Raw genomic sequence first — 21,458 nt, 5'->3', positions numbered from 1 at the left:
CAAGTCTATTTTTTTTCTCCACATTTTGAATTTGGCTATTTAATGTAGCAATTTAGCTTTGAAAAGGAAATGATTTAAAAATTAAGCCACATTTTAAATTTATTTGTGATAGGCCTAGAGTAATAAAAAGTATTGTATTTAGTCTTTCAAATGCGCCAAACCCGAAATCTCAAATATACATAGACACAGAGTTCCAAGTGAGCTTAAATGACAGTGCGCGCATAATTTGCGTAATTTCAAATGACCATAGCTACACAAACAATAATTCTGAAAAGAAAACAATACTTGTCTCCTTATTTGATGTCTGGAATTCATAAAAAAAAAATTCGACCATTTACGAGAAGTCGTGTTTTGTTGCTGGCGATTTCACGTGGAATAACTCACATACAGTTCATATAGTTCACACATACAGATAACCCTGCTTATCTCGAGTCCACGAACTGCATTACTCCAATGCAAGCGCAGTTGATATTCTACTTACAATCCTTTCACATTTGATTATTCTGCAGAAGAAAGAACTCTGACTCCGTCACAAACATCACATTAACATTTTCATACCAAAATGGAAGTGACATCAGCATCAATAATTTTATATCCAATCGCGTTATTAATTGTAATTTTTGTCGCTCTATATTGTTACATGGTCAGAAATTTTAATGTCTGGAAAAAACTCGGTATTCCATACTTAAAACCGATTCCTTTCGTGGGTAACATGAAGGACACTGTCCTCCAGAAGTCAAACATAGGAGTCTTCTGGAAGAAAGTGTACGATGAAAACCAGGACAAGCCGTACGTGGGGATCTTCTGTTTCGACCAGCCGTGTTTGGTGGTGGTGGACTTGGAGTTAGTCAAGAATATTCTTATTAAGGATTCGCACAATTTTATAGACAGAGTTGTAAAGGCTGATGTGAAAGTTGACCCCCTTATGGGGAAATGTGTTGCTCTCTTGACAGGACAGCGATGGAGGCACGTAAGGACGAAATTGGAGCCATCCTTCTCAGCTGGAAAGACGAAGAAAATGTTCGAACAGGTTGAAGCCTGCGCCACACAACTGACTCGTATGCTGGAAGAAACAACGGCTGACGGTGAGTACATGAGATCAGGTCAGTAATCAGTTCTGCAGTGCGAGCATCTGTGAGTTTGTGCATCCAGTCCTTCGTCTGTGTTCCACGCACACTAACTAATTCCTACTTTATTAAGTAACACTTGAACTACATTCTTAAATATGCACTCAGCTCCCTATTTTCAAATATACCTACTAGTTAACTAGTCATTTATCTACTAGCTTTCTTGCCTTTCTATATCTTACTTGATATTTTATGTGTTTTCTTTTCTACCTATTTGATCAAGTACTTATATATATATATATATATATATATATATATATATATATATATATATATATATATATATATAAATCTGCTCTATTTAACTGCTCATGTACCTACACACATATCTGCTTCCTTACTAATTATATGCGTGCTTGTGTACCTATTTATCTCCCTGTGTACTAACTAACCCCTTTTCAGCTACCTACCTACTTACCTATTTATCTATCTCCTTACGTATTTAATTATCTTCTGCTTACCCACCTCTTTTCAGCTACCTGCTTACATATCTACATAACCTACCTACGTATCTACATTACCTATTAAACAATATACCTATCTAACTATACAGAATGAAACCTAAGTAGTACCATTAATTTCAGGGGGTTATTCATTGAGATATTACAAACTTAAGTTCCCTACTATTTTGCTCGTTTCTGCATCCTTTTCATGAAAAAAGGTTGTTTTATATAAAACATTTTATAGCGTATTTGTGAAAGCCATTGATTAATGCCTAATATGCTCAGTCATTTTAAGAGAGTAGTGTATTATGATAAAAAGTGATCAGAACAATTGCATTTTTTCCCTTAAATGTGCAGAAATTTGATCCGAACGAATCTAAATGTTCATTCTCCGAAGGAAATTTGCAACGTTACATTTGTTCGGATGAATTTCTGAACATTTAAAGGAAAAAATTAAAATTCTTTCAATAATTCATTATCATTAAAAACTGCTCTCTTAAACTGGCTTAGCATATTGGGAATTAAATCAAAGACTTTCCCAAATCACCCTATGAAATGTCTCATATAAAACAATTTTTATCTCGAAAAGGAAGCAAAAACGACTAAAGTTGTACTAAGCTTAGTTTGAAATATCTCAAAGAATAACCTCCTGAAACTAATGGCATTACTTATGTTTCACACTGTACGTATCTACCTACCTATCGATCGTCTACTTATCTTCCTGTTTCTTTGTCTATGAACTGCCCAACTATCCATTCATAAACTAACGTAATTTTTTATTTCTTTCCTTCTATCTTTCTCGCTTCTTTCTTTCTTTCTTCCTCCCTTTTGTCCAGCAAAGAGACGGGCCATATGTTTTCCAGAAGGCTGGGCAGGATGAACTAATTAAACACGCGATCCCCAGGTTCACCAGTGCTCTTGAAGGACGCCACCACGCGGTACACCATGGACGTGATCGCCTCTTGCGCGATGGGCATAGACGGCAATTCGCTGGAGAACCCGGACTCCGAATACAAGAAGCACATAACGGGCATCGCGGAGTTCTCTATCAGGAAGGGGCTGGCCTGTCTCACCATGATCGTGTGTCCTGCCTTGCAGAGCTTCTTCAAGCTGCGGTTCGTGGACGAGGACACAACGGAGTTCCTCAGGAGGCTGGTGTGGACCACCGTGGAGTACAGGTTAACTCACGCTGCTTACTTTGCTAACGTGACAGAAGTCAGAATAGTCTCACTAAATACAGAATGTCAGAAAAAAGGCATTGAATAATTTGAGAGGAAACGAAGTCTAAACATGAGTCATAAAACTAGTAACTTCCGAAATCTGACTACTTGTTCATCAACATCACAGAGATGTTCACTGTTATTTCCGTTTTAAAAATAGCATTCCAGATTCTAAAAAGTGGTTAGTGTTCACCAAAGCAAAAACAAAAAGTCAAATAAACATGGGTCCTAAATTTATATTTTCACACATATTAGTACGCCTACTTATTCTTAACATCATAGATGTGCAATGTGTTTTCTAAAGGGACATCATTTTATTTTTACTTCAATTTTTATTTTACCTGAGTTTTTTAATGTACTTCACTCCCACCCCCTCTACTAGTGAACTTCCAACTGTTCTCCTCACAGAACCAAGCGTATACAGTCAAAGTCGCCTTAAGGTCGTAGTAAACACAAACAGTATTGAGTTAGTGAGTATAGTACGTTCCAGAAATATGTTCGCGTTTTCCAGTGACAAAAGAGCTTTCAATATTGAATCATATTTTCGCACAGGTACTGTCGTCTGTTTGCCTATGTCGCATCCCGATTTCCCTCACCCTCAACTGTGTAAAAAACTTTAAAAAAAGTAATTAACTGTCACGTGATTTCCCCCCTTACTACGATCCTGCGACATACCACTTGGACGGACAGTAGATAGCATGTCTGAGTAATTTTATCTATGCGGGTCGGGCAGAACTGAAGATTGAATTTACAGTACGTAAGGTACTCTTTTATATAATTTACATAATAGGTATAGAATTATTTCAACATGAGTTACTAGTACGAATGACGAAACTGGTAATTGGAATTAGATGCAATAATCTATAGTGCGATAATATGCACATTAGAACTGAAGCCTGTATCGAAATGAACGGCCACCATTTTCAAAATTGTGGTTAAATATCCATATTATGATTATTTTTCAATTTAACTTCATTCTATATATTGTACGCTAATGTGCTGCAGATAGTATAATATACACTGCATAATGAATACGTTCGCATGGATAACTCATTTCGTGAGTAAAAACACTTAGGCCTCTTGTTAATACTGTACTATATTTTGATTAAACAAAAACCTGATGAAAATTATCAAATTCAAAATTACGATATCTCCTAGTTTACGTAAATGGATGAACTACTTTCCTTCCCTTCTATGTATACCTAGTAAAGTGATTTGTTTGTATTTTACGCCAGTATCATCGAAATTCAATCGTGGAAGGGGGTAGTAAACGGTGTTTCCGGCTCTGAATCATTAATCCAAAGGTATAGCCAGGTTAATATTAAAAATGTTAGTAAAAATAAAATGATGTCCCTGAACTTTAAAAAAATCATTTAATATTCTCAGAGTGGCAATATTCATCAAAACAAGAAAACAAGAAAAGTCTCCAGATGTGAGTAAGTTAAAGTAAGTGTGCCAAATAAGGCCATGTAGACCAATAAGACCAATTACTGTTTTTCGAAGAACTGTCATGTTTTGGTGATAAAGGCAGCATAGTCCTCATCCGCATGCTCTGCTAAATGTTACGGCATATAAACCACTCTCTTGTGGTCAGTTGTAGTGAATACATAGAGGAAGAAAGCTGTGCGGTCGAACCTGACTGTGTTGACACCACCACACGGGAAGTGCGTTTTTGTTTAAAACTCCTTATATATATCTTGAAAATGAAGTGTGTTATGTATATATTATAGTATCTATATATATAATTTGAACTGGTAATGGAAATTACGGGAAAACGGCCGAACGGATTTTAATATATGGCCCCGCATTTTGAAGATTGGAACCCAACGTTTTTCGGAAAAATAGTAGTTTTCAGTGAAATGTCAATTTTCTACATAATTTTCCTATTTTCCAAAATCCATCTGTCGTCAGTTTTTAGAACTAGCTAAACTAGCTAATTGCATTCACAAGAAGTGAAGCGAGCATCAAGTCGGCCGTGTTGCATTTCAGAATAAAACAAAACACACACTACAGTAAACAATATTACACGAAGGCCATGATCTGCAAGAATGCTGATATATTTAGAGCTCAAATTAAATTGGTTATTAAAAACTTTACTTACTAAAAATAATTTACAGGTTCGATTCTGTGGTGTGTAATTTTCTGGGTACAGCTGTGTATTGGATATTAAAAACTACAAAACTTGAGGTGGTTTGATGACATTATTACTATTAGAAATGAAATATTATTGTAGTTAATGCCGTGATGTGACTATTTTTCATTAATTATACATATTAATGCTATATTGATGATATGAAAGTGAAACGTTTTGGGGTTATATAAGTAGATGTAGAGAATAACTTAAATTAGATTTTGATTTCTATATTTTAATGAGTGGCGGCTATATAGCATATGTTACTGAAAGCTATAAAACTTACGTTAAGATAATAATATTATTGAAAATCAAATATTTTTATAGTTATTAATCAAGTGGGGTTGGGTCTTTTCCATATATTTAATGGCGGTGTGGTGTAGATATTTATATGCGTGGTTCTCTTCAGTATTGGCTCGAGAGAGAGTATCTTTCATTATTATCGAAGCAAATAACTTTCAGAATGTCTGGTATTCTTCATTGAAAATAAATCTGTAAAATGTTTATTTGAACGTCTACTGTACTTAGTTTGCAGCATCTGCCTCTAGTGTTTTATCTATTTTCGAGCTCTCTAAATACTTTTATAATATAATTTAAATTAGAATTGTTTTACGTAACAAAATAAAAGGAAACGTATGTACCTCTTTAAGCCCAAGCGATGGATCTATCAGAACCATATGATTTATTGAATTCTTTGCATTAATTATTTGTATTTATTTGTTTTTCTTTATTTATTTACTTAATTATTTATTTAAGAATTAATTAATTAATCAATTAAATTTATTTAAGATGGTACTGTTTTATTTGTGAGGACGTTATCAGAGATATGATTTTGTGTGAATCTCGTCACAGATATGTGCATGGACATTGTATAGGGAATACAAAACAACAGAAAATTGTACATTTTGAGTGCCCAGAATGTGAAAATGATTGAGTTCTGATATAATTTGAAACGTTTTGTGCTATTCATAGTGTACAAACCATTTTCTCAATGACTTACAGTTTTCTTTATTATATTAAATAAAATATATTTTTATTCAATCGTTTGTTCCATCAATTGAAAAGTTTATCAACTCTGTTTATTTCTAAAATTTGGAAATTCAGGGCTGGTCTTATTTGGAACCGCTGTTCCTAATAAGGCCAATTAACCCTTTGTTGAATTATCACATTTTTAATAACAAATAATACAATTTATTGTGTATACTTTGAATGTGTATTTGTTGTCTACTTGTCTATACAGAAAACCCCCAACAACAACACACATACACAACACAAACAAGCTGCATTCCGAACAATGGTACACAGACTACTCAACATACCAATGAACCAGCAGGATTACAACGAAGAGCTAAACACAAGCAAATACATAGCACAAGAAAACGGATACAACCCCAACATAATAGACAACATAATACGTAAGACAAAACTTAATCACAAAAAACATAACAATACAACACAAGCACAAGAACACAAAAAATACATCACACTAACATACGAAAACAAAAACACACACAAGATTGCAACCTCATTTAAGAAATTAAATTACAAATCGTATACAGAAGAAAGAACACTCTACAAAAACATCTCAACACACAAACACCACAAACAAACAAATACAACCACATAGGCGTATACAAACTCAAATGCAACACCTGCAACAACTTCTACATATGAAAGACAGGCAGATCATTTCAAACACGTTACAAAGAACACATCACAGCCATAACAAAATTACAAAACACCTCCACATATGCAGAACACATCACAAATGTTAACCACATCTACAGAGACATCACCACAGACATGGAAATACTGCACATCCAACCAAAGAGCCAGAAACTAAACACACTAGAACAACATGAAATATACAGACATACAAAAACACACCCCAATTAAATTCTCAACACACAACTCAATTTCAGAACACACACTCTATGACTCCATATTATACCACACGAACACACCCTCACAGGAAACAAAACAAGAGGCGCCAAGACCAACAATGACCATTTCTGAGGATGACCGAAAATAGGTCCAAACATGTAAACCGGGTACGATAGAATTTAACACAAAGTCACATAATACATATTCCGAAGTGATACAGTGTTAAATGTTGTGTAATCAAGATGTATTTATTTTCTCCTAGGAATTTGCCATACAATGCCCCGTGTCACCTGTAGATGATACTTATATTTTCTCCTAGGAAACTGACATACAATGAATGCCCCGTGTCACCTGTAGATGATACTTGTATTTTCTCTTAGGAAACTGACATACAATTTTTCCTAGGAAATTAACATACAATGCCCCGTGTCACCTGTAGATGATACTTATATTTTTTCCTAGGAAATTAACATACAATGCCCCGTGTCACCTGTAGATGATACTTATATTTTCTCCTAGGAAATTAACATACAATGCCCCGTGTCACCTGTAGATGATACTTATATTTTTTTCCTAGGAAATTAACATACAATGCCCCGTGTCACCTGTAGATGATACTTATATTTTTTCCTGAGAAATTAACATACAATGCCCCGTGTCACCTGTAGATGATACTTATATTTTTTCCTAGGAAATTAACATACACTGCCCCGTGTCACCTGTAGATGATACTTATATTTTTTCCTAGGAAATTAACATACAATGCCCGGTGTCACCTGTAGATGATACTCATTTTTTCTCCTAGGAAATTGACATACAATTCTCCGTGTCACCTATAGATGATAGCCTACTCATATTTTCTCCTAGGAAATTGACGTACAATTCTCCGTGTCACCTATAGGTCGTGTCACCATCACCTATAGGTGACACTCGTTTTTTCTCCTAGGAAAATGGTAACTTGCTGAATCTCATTTGGTTATTCTTTGCTATGAACCGTTAAATTATAATTAAACTCAAATATTACGTGTATATATTAAAACTTTACACTTACCCTTACTGATACTTTTACTTCTAGAACAAGAAGAATTGTTGGAATTGGTATTTTACTCGCAGCTATATCTTCTTACCTATTGTTGAAGTCTAAATATGTTAATATTTAAAATTATACTCGGTTCCTCCAACAAGGGAAAGTTCCTCAAAGCCAATTTCATCAATGCCAAATTAAAATTGTATTCGCATGGCAATTTATATAGATCTGAAGTGCCTTCATCTGTAGGTGACAACGGGAATTGAAGAGTCCGAATCGAACAAAGCCATTAGTAATAATAATAAACCATGTGCAATCACTATTAATTACAGACAAAAACACGGCTCAGAGCGCAACGACTTCTTGGACCGTTTGATTGAGCTCATGAACCAGGAAAAGATGGACGCTAGTAACGGCACGAAAACCAGTAAGTTATTTCCTTACACATACTGACTTTTTCAGTGTAACATTCTCTAACACTCTGTGTAGAGATTAAGATAGATACTAATCTATATAATATCTTTATTTGTCCAGTCACTTGCTTATTCCTGCATTTCATCGAATTCTGCTAATGATCTCTACCATATGACTTCTCCGACAGCCATGGACAGTGATGACTACGTAGCACAGGCTTTCGTATTCCTGTTTGCTGGGTACGAGACTTCCTCCACTACTCTGTGCTTCACCCTGTACGAGCTGGCTTTGCACCCTGACATTCAGCGGAGAGTGAGGGAGGAGATAGCCCGAGTATTGGCACCTCACCAGAATAAACTCACCTATGACAACTTACAGGAACTGCATTACCTGGACATGGTGGTGGCAGGTACGAACAATGATGTGCAGATTTACAAGAAAATCAGTTTTCAGCATCCCTTATCCAGGAAAGTGTTTTTCTGGAATGCCGCCTATCTGTCCCATCGACAGTGCAATAATGATTTCTTCCTACTCTATCACACGAATTGTGTCCCTATTAAGAATTTATAAGTCACTTTATCCAAGAATTATACGAACATTTTTGTAAATATTTAATAGATTTTAGTTTGAAATCAAAAAACATAAATTAGCGATTACCTCGAAATTGATTTTAGTTTCTTTTAATTTTCTTCTTGCATAACACAAACAGATAAATGAAAATTATCGGTCCAATATGTCTCCAGACCACTATGTTTAGGAGAAATTAGTTACCATATGCACAAATTAGTTCTACATATTTGCCGAGATTTTTCGAATTGCAATAGTTCCCAGTTCATAAAAAAGGTAGTCACCGCACTTTTTCTCGTCTTTCCCTTGTTCTCTCTGCGTGCCCTTTGTTTCCCTTGTATTCCTCTATTTACCATGCCATTCTCGCTTGTTCTCTTTGTGTATATTATGTTTTCCTTATCTTCTCTTGTCCTCCTTGCTTTTCCCTCATTCTCACTGTATTCGTTTTTCTTCTTTGTCTTCACCTTGTTCTTATTATCATCTCCTTTCCTTTTTATATAACTCTTAATCTTTAGTATTTTTCTTCTACTTGTTTTCAATTTCTTCTCCTTCTATTTCCCATGTCCTCCTTGTATTTTTTGTTATCTTTGTATTTTTCTTTTCTTCTAGTATTCTATTTGTTCCTGTCGTCTTCCCCTTATTCTCCTTGTATTCCCCTTGTTATCCTCGTATTTCCCTTATTATACTTGTAGTCCCTTGTTCTCCACGTATTCCCATTGTTCTCTTTGTATTCCCTTTGTTTTCCCTCTATTCCCCATGTTAGCCTTTTTTCTCTTGCTCCCTTTGTACTCTAATATTGTCTCTTTGCATTACATTTGTTTTCCGCGTATCCCCCTTTTTCCTCCTTGTATTTCAATTGCTTTCTATGTATTCTTTTGCTCTCCTTGTAATCAATCGTTGTTGTTATATGCCTCTAAATCTACTTGTAATTTCTTGTTATCCTTTCCTTCTACTCCTCTTCCCTTTGTTTTTCCACATGCTAGTCACAATTTGATGAGAAAATTTCTTGCTCTGTAAGGACTCACGTTAATTATAAAAATATTTTAAAAAGGTCATGATAATCTCATCAAATTTTTAACTGTTCTAATTCACTTCTGTTCTACGTATTTCTGTATACAAGATCCATCAATTAAAATGGCCAGAATCTGTTTCTCAGTCTGGACCCATCTTGTCCACAGAGACTCAAAGGAAGTACCCACCATTGCCGTTCCTGGACCGGAGGTGCAAGAGAGACTATGAGATACCTGACCCACACGGTAGTGGAACTATCATCCTTCCTGCAGGAACAGCTGTCTACATCCCAATTTTTGGGATTCAGAACAATCCAAAATACTTCCCGAATCCAGAAAAGTTCGACCCGGAACGATTTTCAGAAGAAAACAAAAGGAATCGGTCCAATCTGCTTCATATGCCATTTGGAGAAGGTCCCAGAATATGCTTAGGTAAATAAAAGCTGTTACACGTAGTTTCTTATATACTTCACATAAGCATTTCCTAACACATGATACATTACGTATTGAATGCTCTTTTAATGGAAATCTTCTATCATGTCCAAGAAGAAGTAACTCATATCTCGGCAGGTGTTAATTCATTTAGTATTCAAACGGAATAAACTTTATTTGTAAATAGCTCCATATTTAACACAGCAGGGTAACAACATTTGACTTCACTCGCCAACCAAGCTTCGGAAACCGCTGATAAAGATGTTTATAAAAATTCATGATGCACAAACTTACATGTTTCACTGAGCCTCAAGGCATTTACTCCATATTTATTGTATCAAGGTACTCTTGTCTATGGCAACCTATAGTGATTACATGAAGAAATTGAAATAATATTAGAATATTCTGGATTAATATCGCAGAGACCCTTGTTTTACATCACAATTACACTACACATATAACACAATATTTTATGATCTCCACAGGGAAGCGGTTTGGCTTGATGCAGGTGAAGACGGGATTGGTCCACATCTTATCCAGATACGAAGTGGCGCCCTGCAAGGAAACACCCATTCCCCTTAGTCTAGACCCCAGGGCTTTCAATGTGGCGCCAAAGGAGAAGATTCCGATGACTTTCATTAGACACATCTGATTACGTAATACGATGACATGAAGTCCCGCATGCGATGAACAACATGAAACTGAAGACAATTTGTTTTTAATAAGCAGCGGAAAAATTTAATATGGTGCAACACAGATGATGGGAACGATGCGACAAACAGGCCAATTAAATGTGTATCTCTGAACTCTATTTATAAGTAGAGATCGGAACCTTAGGTACTACTCTTTGAAGTTAAGTGAGTACGGAGTTTGTGCAATGAGCCAAATTACTTAACGAGTAATGGCGCATGCTGATGTACGAAGAAAACAGACAATTGCTGCATCAAGGATAACAAACACACACATTAAAGAATGATTGCAGTAATTGTATTGTATTGTATTGTATTTATTAACATTCCATGGTATTCATGCATGCTTACAGCTAGACTATGGAACAAGTCAAAAAACTTAATACTATTATAAAATCTTAATTTATAGTCACAGTCTAGATGAAATATATACAGAAGAGGTTTACAATATAGTCTACTAGTACAACACATAGTTTTAGTATCAATTTCATGAAGTGTTATTGAATGTCATGAATTCACCTACACAATAGAAGGCGTGAGAAATTAGGTACTTCTTTAATTTGGCCCTAAATAATCTTATGTTTTGAGTTTCATTTTTTATATCGATAGGGAGGCTATTAAAAGTTTACTGCCATATAACACACTCCTTTTTGATAGCACGATAGACTTACCGATGGAGTATGAAAGTAATTTTTTGACATGTATTTATGCTATGAACTGTTGAATTAGTTACAAAGTTTTCACGATTACATACGAGGAAGACTATTAATGAAATGATATACTGACAAGCCATGGGCATTATTTGTAGTTTTTTTAAAATAGTCCTACACGATTCCCTAGATTTGGCACCTACTATTATTCTAATTACTCTTTTTTGTAATAGAAATATATTGTTACCATCTGTGGAATTTCCCCAGAACATTATTCCAAAACTCATTACCGAGTGGAAGTATGCAAAGTATATTGTTTTTAAGGTATTGATATTTACTATCTTTTGCAAAGATCTAATAGCGTTGTGTTGTGTATTACAAAAGAATAAAAGAGAGTTTTTTCTGTAAACGTTTAACTTAAAATATTACTGCCTTACAGGCGATACTCTTATTGAAATTTTTAACCTATATTACAATCCTTGATGTAAAATTTTAACCTCAAATATTACTATTTCACAGGTACCGCTCTTAAATCAATATTTAAGCCCGTACTACGGTAATCCTTGTTGAAAAACTGTAACTTAAAACACCGATACAACTGTATCACAGGTAATGCCCTCAATGAAATGTTTAAGCCTATATTACAATAATATTTAATGTAAAATTTAACTTAAAATACCGGTACTGTTATAACACAGGTACTGTCCTTGTGTACAAGTGTACTTTCCAACAAAATGTTTAAAGTGCTTGTCCTCAACTTTGTTGAAAGAATGTTAGTATACATCATCATTTCACACAGATCTCTGCTAAATTCGTCCACTGGCACTGAATTACTAGATGAAGGTAGATCGTGAAACTTACTTCTTTCTATCAATTTCAAATTATTTATTTATTTTTTATTTCAATGCTGCTGTAAATGCCATCTTTTAGAACATATTACGTCAGCCTTACATAAATTACACACAATTATGTCGCCCCACTTACACGGATATATACTCCTCCGAATTTTTGTACTCACATCTGTACCTTCGTATACTAGTTTTAAGCACGTTTGTTTCAACTGGGGTGACCGTGTAGTGCGTGTTATTTGTTGCGATCGTGAGCAGGGTGTCTACAGAAGAGTACGTGTTGTATCTCCGTGCTCACTTAAGGTAAGCGTTCACTACATCGTATCGCACGCATCGGACGAATCGCACGGATCGGAAAAATACTATCTTTGCTGTAATTGTTATGTAACAGCGTTCACTACATCGTATCGGACGCATCGCCTCTCGGCAAATCCGTCCACGTTTCTCGGATGGGCAACTTTTCCGATGCTTGCGATCATGGCCTTCTTTAATAAATCAATTTTAATTGGTCAACTGTTACTATTATGTTGTGCCGTGTTCAGTGTCGCGCCAAAATGGCAGACGGAAAACTTATTTCGCGTGTAGAAAATTGCAAAGAATTATATAATTTGAGGCGTTCCCATTACAGTAATCAAGTCGTTTCTTGCAAATATATTATGTAACCAATATTTCTTTCGTTTCTTCCTCTTCAATTAAGACGCATGAAGCAATTACAAATTCTTATTCGCTAACAGACGTAATTAGACCTAACCTCAACTCCTCTGCTTTCAGTAGTGTCAATATCGTACGACGTCATGTTTTAAACAGCTGATAGGTGGAGGCGATGAGGTGAAGCCGTTACAGTGAACGCACTGCACTTAAAATATCCGTTGCGTGCGATTCGTACGAGCAGTGCGATACTATGTAGTGAACGCTTACCTTTATACTCATTTCAATGTTGTGGGACTAAGAAAACGGTCTTTATTTATAACAAAATGGAATAAAAACTTAAACAAAATAAATCAAGGTATTACGCAGCCGAACAGGTGCCACATTAGGGAGAAGACCGTACCGAAAGGCACGGGGCACAATGTAGTCCTTACATTTCTATTTCCATGGTGCCACGAGTGACGTCAGGGTGCTCCTTTGATGGCAAAAGTTACGAATTGTTTCTTTTTGTAGGTCGAATATAGACGTTTCACGTATCAAAAAGGAAAATATATAAAGAAGGAGGGAACAGTGGAAAGCAACGAAATATGAATGAATGAATGAATGAATGAATGAATGAATGAATGAATGAATGAATGAATGAATGAATGAATGAATGAAATGACTAGGGTGCTCTGACACGGCGCTCACATATTTCTCTGTGATTTGTTATAAGTTAACAACCGTATCTGTCACAGACCTCGCCCTGTCACTTATCTAACCCTAACCACTAGTTAAAATTCTCTGCAATCTTGTAACAGACTCCGGCGTACAGTTATCGCAAGTTAAATGTTGCTAGACCATATTCAAGTTTGGCCTACAGCATACATGGGCACAATTTTCGGTTACGTGAGGCACTCGATTTGAAATAGTTTGTTTACTAGGAGAGGAGACTGCAGAGTAGGATGGGAAATATAAACTGCTGTGACCTGCGTCACCTTATCGTAATCGCTAAGGCGGTCAGTGGCAAATTATTAGGAAAACGCTGGGTTAACGTGAGAGACTCGAAAACTTGTATTCAATTTGGCAAATTAGTTCGGCAGCTTTAATCATAAACCTCTTTACTGTTTCTCCATCATTGAATTGATTTAAATCACAGGCGAGAAATTGCGTAACTAGCCAATAATATTCCATCACGTTGTCTACGTTTACTTTATTGAATATTCTGGCGTTTCTCGAGATTACTTAATAGATTTGCACGTTCTCGACCTAAAATAATTTCAGAAAATCATATTTCGTTTTCTACACACATTTCAGATATTTTTTTAAATAAATTTCTTTTGGAAATAATACGTACAAACAACATTTAATTCCTCGTACCTTTTAATGCAGCGTGTTTAAGGTATAATGTCGTATTTAGTATACTATGCAAATGTTAAGACCATAAATGTTTTTCGGAATAGTACGAAAAATAACATTTAATTTGTCTTACCTTCTAATTCAGCATGTTCTTTGACATAAGGAGTAATATCGTTGTATATTAAATTTATTAATGCCTAATAGGATTTTCGAGCATAACATACATCGTATGTTCTCCCCTTCTAAACAGCAAAAAAAAAAAAACTCTTCCTCCCATTTCTCATGAAATAATCGTTTTCTAACGCGTACACACTGCTTTGATAATGCCATTATGCCACCACTGATATTGCTTATGAAACTGAAATAGAACCTGCCCACGCCTAGGAGGTACGTGAGGGAGGAACGGGGACTGTGAAGGTGATGTCACTCAGAGCGATAAGCTCTGTGAAGGTTAGTGAGGCACAAATTCTCAAGTGAGGCACGATGCCCATCTCTGGCCTAGAGTATAAATGGTGATACTTGCAATATGATAAAAGAGTAAATCTGATTGTGAAATTCTTCTGAAAAAATGGCTAAGCCTACAGACTGGAGACAAAATAAGCGCAAGATAATGAAACACTGTTGCCAGGAGCGAAACTATATCCAACAACGTCCACCAAGAAACATGCAGAACAAAAATTGAGTAAAAGCAGCAAGATTTCAATATCCCCCCACCCAACAACTATTCCAATAATACTTTTGCCCGTGCACAATCTATTGGCTATGGAGAATGTGAAAAGTCGGATAAAATCTGGTTCAAAAGAGCAGAGGTCTTGACATCTTGACATTCATTAACGAAAAGAAAACCACTAGGATCACTAGACTATTTTTATGATGTTATGTACCAGAACTGTAGCTTATAATCACAGGAAGAACTTCGGTTCAAGGCTCTACAATGAGATAAAGTTAAAGTACCAAACATTCAATTTGCTAATCCTCCTTATTTTAAAAAAATCAACTAAAATTATTATTTATGGAGAAAGTATAGCATAGTTTTAATTACTGTAATAATTATATGAGTTTTCCTTTTTATCTTTTTACATTTTACTATGTTAATTAATAAAATGTCTTAAAATTTTGTGGAATGCCACATGATCACGAGTATGTAGCCTGTTTTTTCTCGGAGCGCTAGAGCGATTTTTATATGTAAAAAATATGTAACTCATCTTTGTTCTAGAAATAAACTATGATGATTATTATTATTATTATTATTATTATTATTATTATTATTCTTTAGTATTGAAGCAAAATTTAATTCAGTACAGCAAAGAAGAGCTAAAATAAAAACAACACGCCAAGTCAAGCTTAAATACGCGTTATTTTTTTGTATTCAACACAACACAAAATTTAAAATATGAGATATATATGCAGAATGTAATAGAAAAAATCATTATCATTCGTTTTAATAATTTAATAAAAATATTGGTCTTGTAAACCATAAATAAGGAACGCCTTTTAAAACTTCACAAAAAAGAACATATCTTTTCATTGATTCCCAAAAATTACTATGTAAAACTATAACCTAAAACATGTTAATAAAATATAATTCAGAAATGAATAATGCAGATAAAACCTTCTCCTGTAAAATTTACTTTTTAAGGTTGAGATGTTGTCTTATAAGTAAACTCCTATTTCCTTGAATTAATCCCAACAAACCTCATTTATTTCTTCAACTTTTATGGAAGTGGAACCAATATTTTAACATTAAACGTTCAATTCTCACATATTTTTTGGTAGTACTACTCAATTATTAATTTTTTAATCTTAAATTCAGGAGGGGCCAACTGCCCAACATTGTCCCCCTCACAAATAGCGCCTCTGTTCGACACATTTTTACCAGAGCCATTCTATAACTGAACTTCACTGCCACCGACAACAGAAAAATTACTACCGCATATGCCAGACAAGGTCAATAAAACCCGCGTGAGTACGTCATCATTCGAGTATTACGTACGCCTACTTGCACACATTCCACGTCAAATCTCACAAAATTGTAAAAATTTTGACCTTCATACTCCTGATTGCGTTTATATTTTTTTTACCAACTCTATCGATCTAATAAACTAACAAGCATATTTTTATTTCCTCCTAAGTCCACATGTTTTTAAAATATTACATGTTAAAATTCGTTAAAAATGTCGCACAATGCAAAATTTAAAGCGTCATATTTTGAGCATAATATGTTAAAATATTTTTGAAGACTGAAAATGAAAGCTTGAAATACTGTCTTTTGTTAAATATTTACTAACTGATTTTAATGTAATTATTACAAATATTTTTTATGATTCAATTTTTTTAAAGTTAGATATGAATGTCAAATAGCCGTATTAAAAATATGCAAAAATGGCCACTAAGTACACTGAAGTATTCCTAATAAATCCAGGAAAAATCACAATGGGATCTCTAATAGTTTAATGGAAATTTAATTATTTACAAAACAATGCGTAGCAGACCGGCGCAGCACCATTGGACGAGAAGAGCTGACTGCGCGCTGGGAGATTTATCAGCACTGGATGATCCAGTGAACGTTACAACATTACACACAGTACGGATCAAGTCGCCCGAGGAAACACTGCTAACTTACACTTGTATTCACTTATTATGATATCTTCAAATATTTGTACATTTTGCAATTTAAACGTCTGTTTTCATTCACTCTGTACCTTAAATTTTCACTTGCTAACCTTCTTTCTCGAAAGAAAATTGTTTTACTGAAACTTCAGTTTTTGCCAAAGGAATTAAATAATGTAATTTTAATGTACCAGAACTGGAATTATCACTTTCTTTGTCCGCACTACTTTCATTACGTTCATGTTTATTAATATCACAACAACTACCGGCTTCACATATAATTTCACGTGACCTATCCGGAAGATAGACATTTTTACGGCACGAACCACATATTCGCACATTCAAAGACTCCACTAAATTGAGCTTTATCAATAAATCGCGACTTACGCGACTTAGTGTACTTTTCTCTTTTAAACCGTGATTAGGAAGGTCAAATGGATTTAAAAACTGGTTATATATTATGCGATCTTTACCGTCACTCGTATTGTAGAAGTCACGTCACAAGCGTTAATATTCGACACACAGAACTTCACTCCATGAAATTCAAACCCTGACCGATTATTTTTCTCTTCTATATTTTGTCTTCGGCCATCTGTTTATCTTCACGAAGTTTATTGCCTTACCCAGCCTTGCTATCGTTAACACTTGACTATATAGTACAGAATAAACATACAGAATCGTTAAGGGCTCCTTCTTAGCTGAACTGAAAATCTATACTAATAATAAATCTGTAGCCGAAATTTTTCTGGTAATTTTCGATTTTCCAAAAATAATTGGTCCTAACATATATAATTAACCACCCTGAAACCGAAAATCGCTTTTTTGACATTTTTGTTTGTATGTCTGTCTGTCTGTCTGTATGTTTGTTACCTTTTCACGCGATAATGGCTGAACGGATTTCGATGAAAATTGGAATATAAATTAAGTTCGTCGTAACTTAGATTATAGGCTATATGGCATTCAAAATACATTATTTAAAAGGGGGGTTATAAGGGGGCCTGAATTAAATAAATCGAAATATCTCGCTTATTATTGATTTATATGAAAAATGTTACATAATAAAAATTTCTTTAAAAATCATTTCCGATAAGTTTTATTCTTTGAAAATTTTGATAGGACTGATATTTAATGAGATAAATGAGTTTTAAAATTAAAATAACTGCCATCTAAGGCCGTGTAATGAATTAAAAAACAAATGACTTCGTCTATAAGGGGCCTTGGACAGCAACAATCGAAAGCTATGAAAGATAGCCTATAGATAATGTTTCTGCGTTTCTATGAAGTAATATCAGAAGCTTAATTAACCGATTTGTATAATTAATTACTAATTCAGCATTGGAAAGTGTAGTTTCTCTAGATGGACATAATGCTATAATGTTTTCATAGTAACTTCTGAGTGAATCGAGGACAGGTAAGATTAAAATATATTCTTATGCACAGAAAACTTGATAGGCTATTCTGTATATTCGTTTCCTGTATTTCCTAAACTAATTTTTATGACCAAATGAGTGGTCTCTGGATCAAAATGATCGCATTTTAATTTTTTAATTAAATTTAAATTAAGTAACATAATAAACGATTTGTCCTTCTATCAAACACGAATGATCCCTGGATCAAATGCCCTATTTTAATTATATAATTACTTTATATTTATTTCTAACGGGTGCAGCGGAGCGCACGGGTACGGCTAGTAATAAAATAAATTTAGATAAGACGTTTACTGTTCCTTAAGGTATTAATCATTTGATGCATGCATGCATTTGTTGTGTAGTAGTGCTGCTCATCGGGGTGACTACTACCGCGGAGGAATCGGAGATTACGAATAAAGCTCTCCACCGGTGATCTCCGATACTATCGTAGGAGGAACAGGTAACATACGGAGGGACGCGGTGGTTCGGAGCGAAGCGAAGTTGGAGGACGTAGAGCCCAAGGACGACCGGCGCGTACGGACTGAGGGTAGTTGGAATGGAATAAAATGGCACCAAATCGAATATCCGTCGCATGGAAATTCTACAATTTAGTTGAAGATAATAACAAAGTCGCACGCTGTGAATTTTGTGGGCGAATTTACTCTAAGGGTAGCGGGACTTCGAATTTGTTAGACCATTTGAAGCGATCGCAAAATCGCGAACTTGAAGAAAGCGCCGACAATATGTTGGACAGCAGCTCGTACACTCAGCACAACTGTCGAACAGTGCTGAAAATGTTAAATTGGATGAACTTTTAATTCAGTTTATGTCCAATGATATGCAACCACTCAGCGAGGTCAAAGATGCCGGATTTAAATATCTCGTCAAGGGTTTAAACCCAAGATATTCACTGCAGTGTCGTAACATTTTTTCTCATGTAGTCTAAGTAAATAGATCACGTGGTTTACATGATAAAAACATTGTGATAGTGTGCAGAAAACATAAAAAACTATTCATTATCATTTAACTAACCAGGGTTCTTAGTTGCTTTTTTCAATTGGTGTCTACTTTTACGTGAAGATTGCAAGTTATATTATGCGACTTATACGACAGCGTTCAGAATAAACTGCGAACGGAATTAAAGGACTTAAAAAATTGTTGGTCCTCCAACAGGTAAGATGGATACGTTAACAGTAACAATTAACTTCTGTTCTTTGGACTTATCCATCATCAAGGGAAGTCATCCAACCGACAAAATTGCTGGTTGAATTCAAGTCATTAATTCATGGGGACTAAACAACAGAGTTTCTCCCACTGTCACAGACAATGCCCCAAATATGGTTGCTGCCGTTAAAAAAATTAAATTTTTGCCATCTAGGTTGTAGTACGCACAGCTTGAAACTTACAGTGAAAGTAGGAATTTATAAGACCCCAGATGTGGGTGAATTTCTCTCACACTTTTCGGCAATCGTCACTTTTTTCAAATAAGTAAATTTAACTGTTCAAAACACTTTTGAACTCTTTTGAAAAGCGTGTTTACTTTGATTTATATATAAAAGTTCTAATAAATAATTTCGTGGTTTGATGTGTAGATAGAGTAACATTGCGAATGAAAAATTGAAAAAGGAGAAGAATTTCAGAAAAAAAAGGACCCTCTAAGATTGATCCAGCATATTGTGCTATTGTTCCAAAGTTCCACAGTCTAGAAGAAAGTCTTGAAATTTCTATAAAATGTAACTTTCGAGGCAATAAAAACATAGGCCTATATAACTTATATGGAATATGTAAAAGGCAACTTGAATTATATTTTAATGTTTAGATTAAAATATTGAGTTTCATTCTCAAACTAAATAAACGTGTGGTAATAATATAATTACGATTACCCTTAAGTTGATATCAGCTTATATATGTTTTATTACAGAGGAAGAGTGACGCGTTTTAGAAGAGACAGTTCAAAATTTGAATACTGGCACCCTTTAACACAATAATCACAATCCTGTCCGGTGAAGAATCTGAATAAATTATTTTGGACAGTAAACTTTAATCCATTGATGCCACACGTTTCTTTTGTTCCATTCTGAAACTCCCTTAATATATTTTACGTTAAACTAAACCGATTAGAATAATAATTGACAAAAACTGTTTGTGAATAAACAAGTATTTCCAGGAAAATTATAAATGTTTACATTACCTACTGAAAAGCTTTACTTCTGCGTTAGTTTTCAGTTAATTTTAATGTTATTAATTTGATCATTGACTTAAATTAATACGCTTTTCCACATATACTATGAATTTCTAAACTATAAAAAAATCTGCAAATCAAGATTTTCAGGTATAACTCCCTGTAAAGTTGATTTGAATAATTTCGAGGGAAAAATTGTTCCGGAGCCGGGTATCGAACCCGGGACCTTTGGTTTAACGTACCAACGCTCTACCACTGAGCTACTCGGGAACTCTAACCGACACCGATCCAATTTTTCCCTCTATATCCACAGACCTCAAAGTAGGCTGACAAACGTCAAGCAACCAACTTCGAGTGCACACTAACTCCGTGTGACTTAAATTGTGGTTTTCTGTTAACGAACAGTGACGTGTATTCGATACCCGGCTCCGGAACAATTTTTCCCTCGAAATTATTCAAATCAACTTTACAGGGAGTTATACCTGAAAATCTTGATTTGCATAATACACGTCACTGTTCGTTAACAGAAAACCACAATTTAAGTCACACGGAGTTAGTGTGCACTCGAAGTTGGTTGCTTGACGTTTGTCAGCCTACTTTGAGGTCTGTGGATATAGAGGGAAAAATTGGATCGGTGTCGGTTAGAGTTCCCGAGTAGCTCAGTGGTAGAGCGTTGGTACGTTAAACCAAAGGTCCCGGGTTCGATACCCGGCTCCGGAACAATTTTTCCCTCGAAATTATTTAGAAAAAAAATCTGTCAGCTAACATAGAACTTCAGGCAAAATAAGAAAAAAAGAAGAGCCGAAGAAAGAGAGAGAGAGAGGTAAAT

The 21,458-nt window shown here is 35.0% G+C and overlaps 1 protein-coding gene across 1 annotated transcript; it reads left to right on the top strand.

The window, feature by feature from the left end:
* The first annotated feature begins 483 nt into the window (after nt 1–483).
* On the top strand, nt 484–12,031 carry LOC138702851 (cytochrome P450 6j1-like). Its single transcript, XM_069830200.1, has 6 exons — nt 484–1,085; nt 2,475–2,748; nt 8,165–8,259; nt 8,434–8,655; nt 9,992–10,255; nt 10,741–12,031. The coding sequence occupies exons 1-6, from the start codon at nt 563–565 to the stop codon at nt 10,905–10,907; spliced, it is 1,545 nt and encodes a 514-aa protein (XP_069686301.1). The 5' UTR covers nt 484–562; the 3' UTR covers nt 10,908–12,031.
* Nucleotides 12,032–21,458: the final 9,427 nt, after the last annotated feature.

The sequence above is a fragment of the Periplaneta americana genome, chromosome 7 (assembly GCF_040183065.1).
Source record: "Periplaneta americana isolate PAMFEO1 chromosome 7, P.americana_PAMFEO1_priV1, whole genome shotgun sequence".
Classification (NCBI taxonomy): domain Eukaryota; kingdom Metazoa; phylum Arthropoda; class Insecta; order Blattodea; family Blattidae; genus Periplaneta; species Periplaneta americana.
This window is presented reverse-complemented; position numbering and strand designations above follow the sequence as displayed.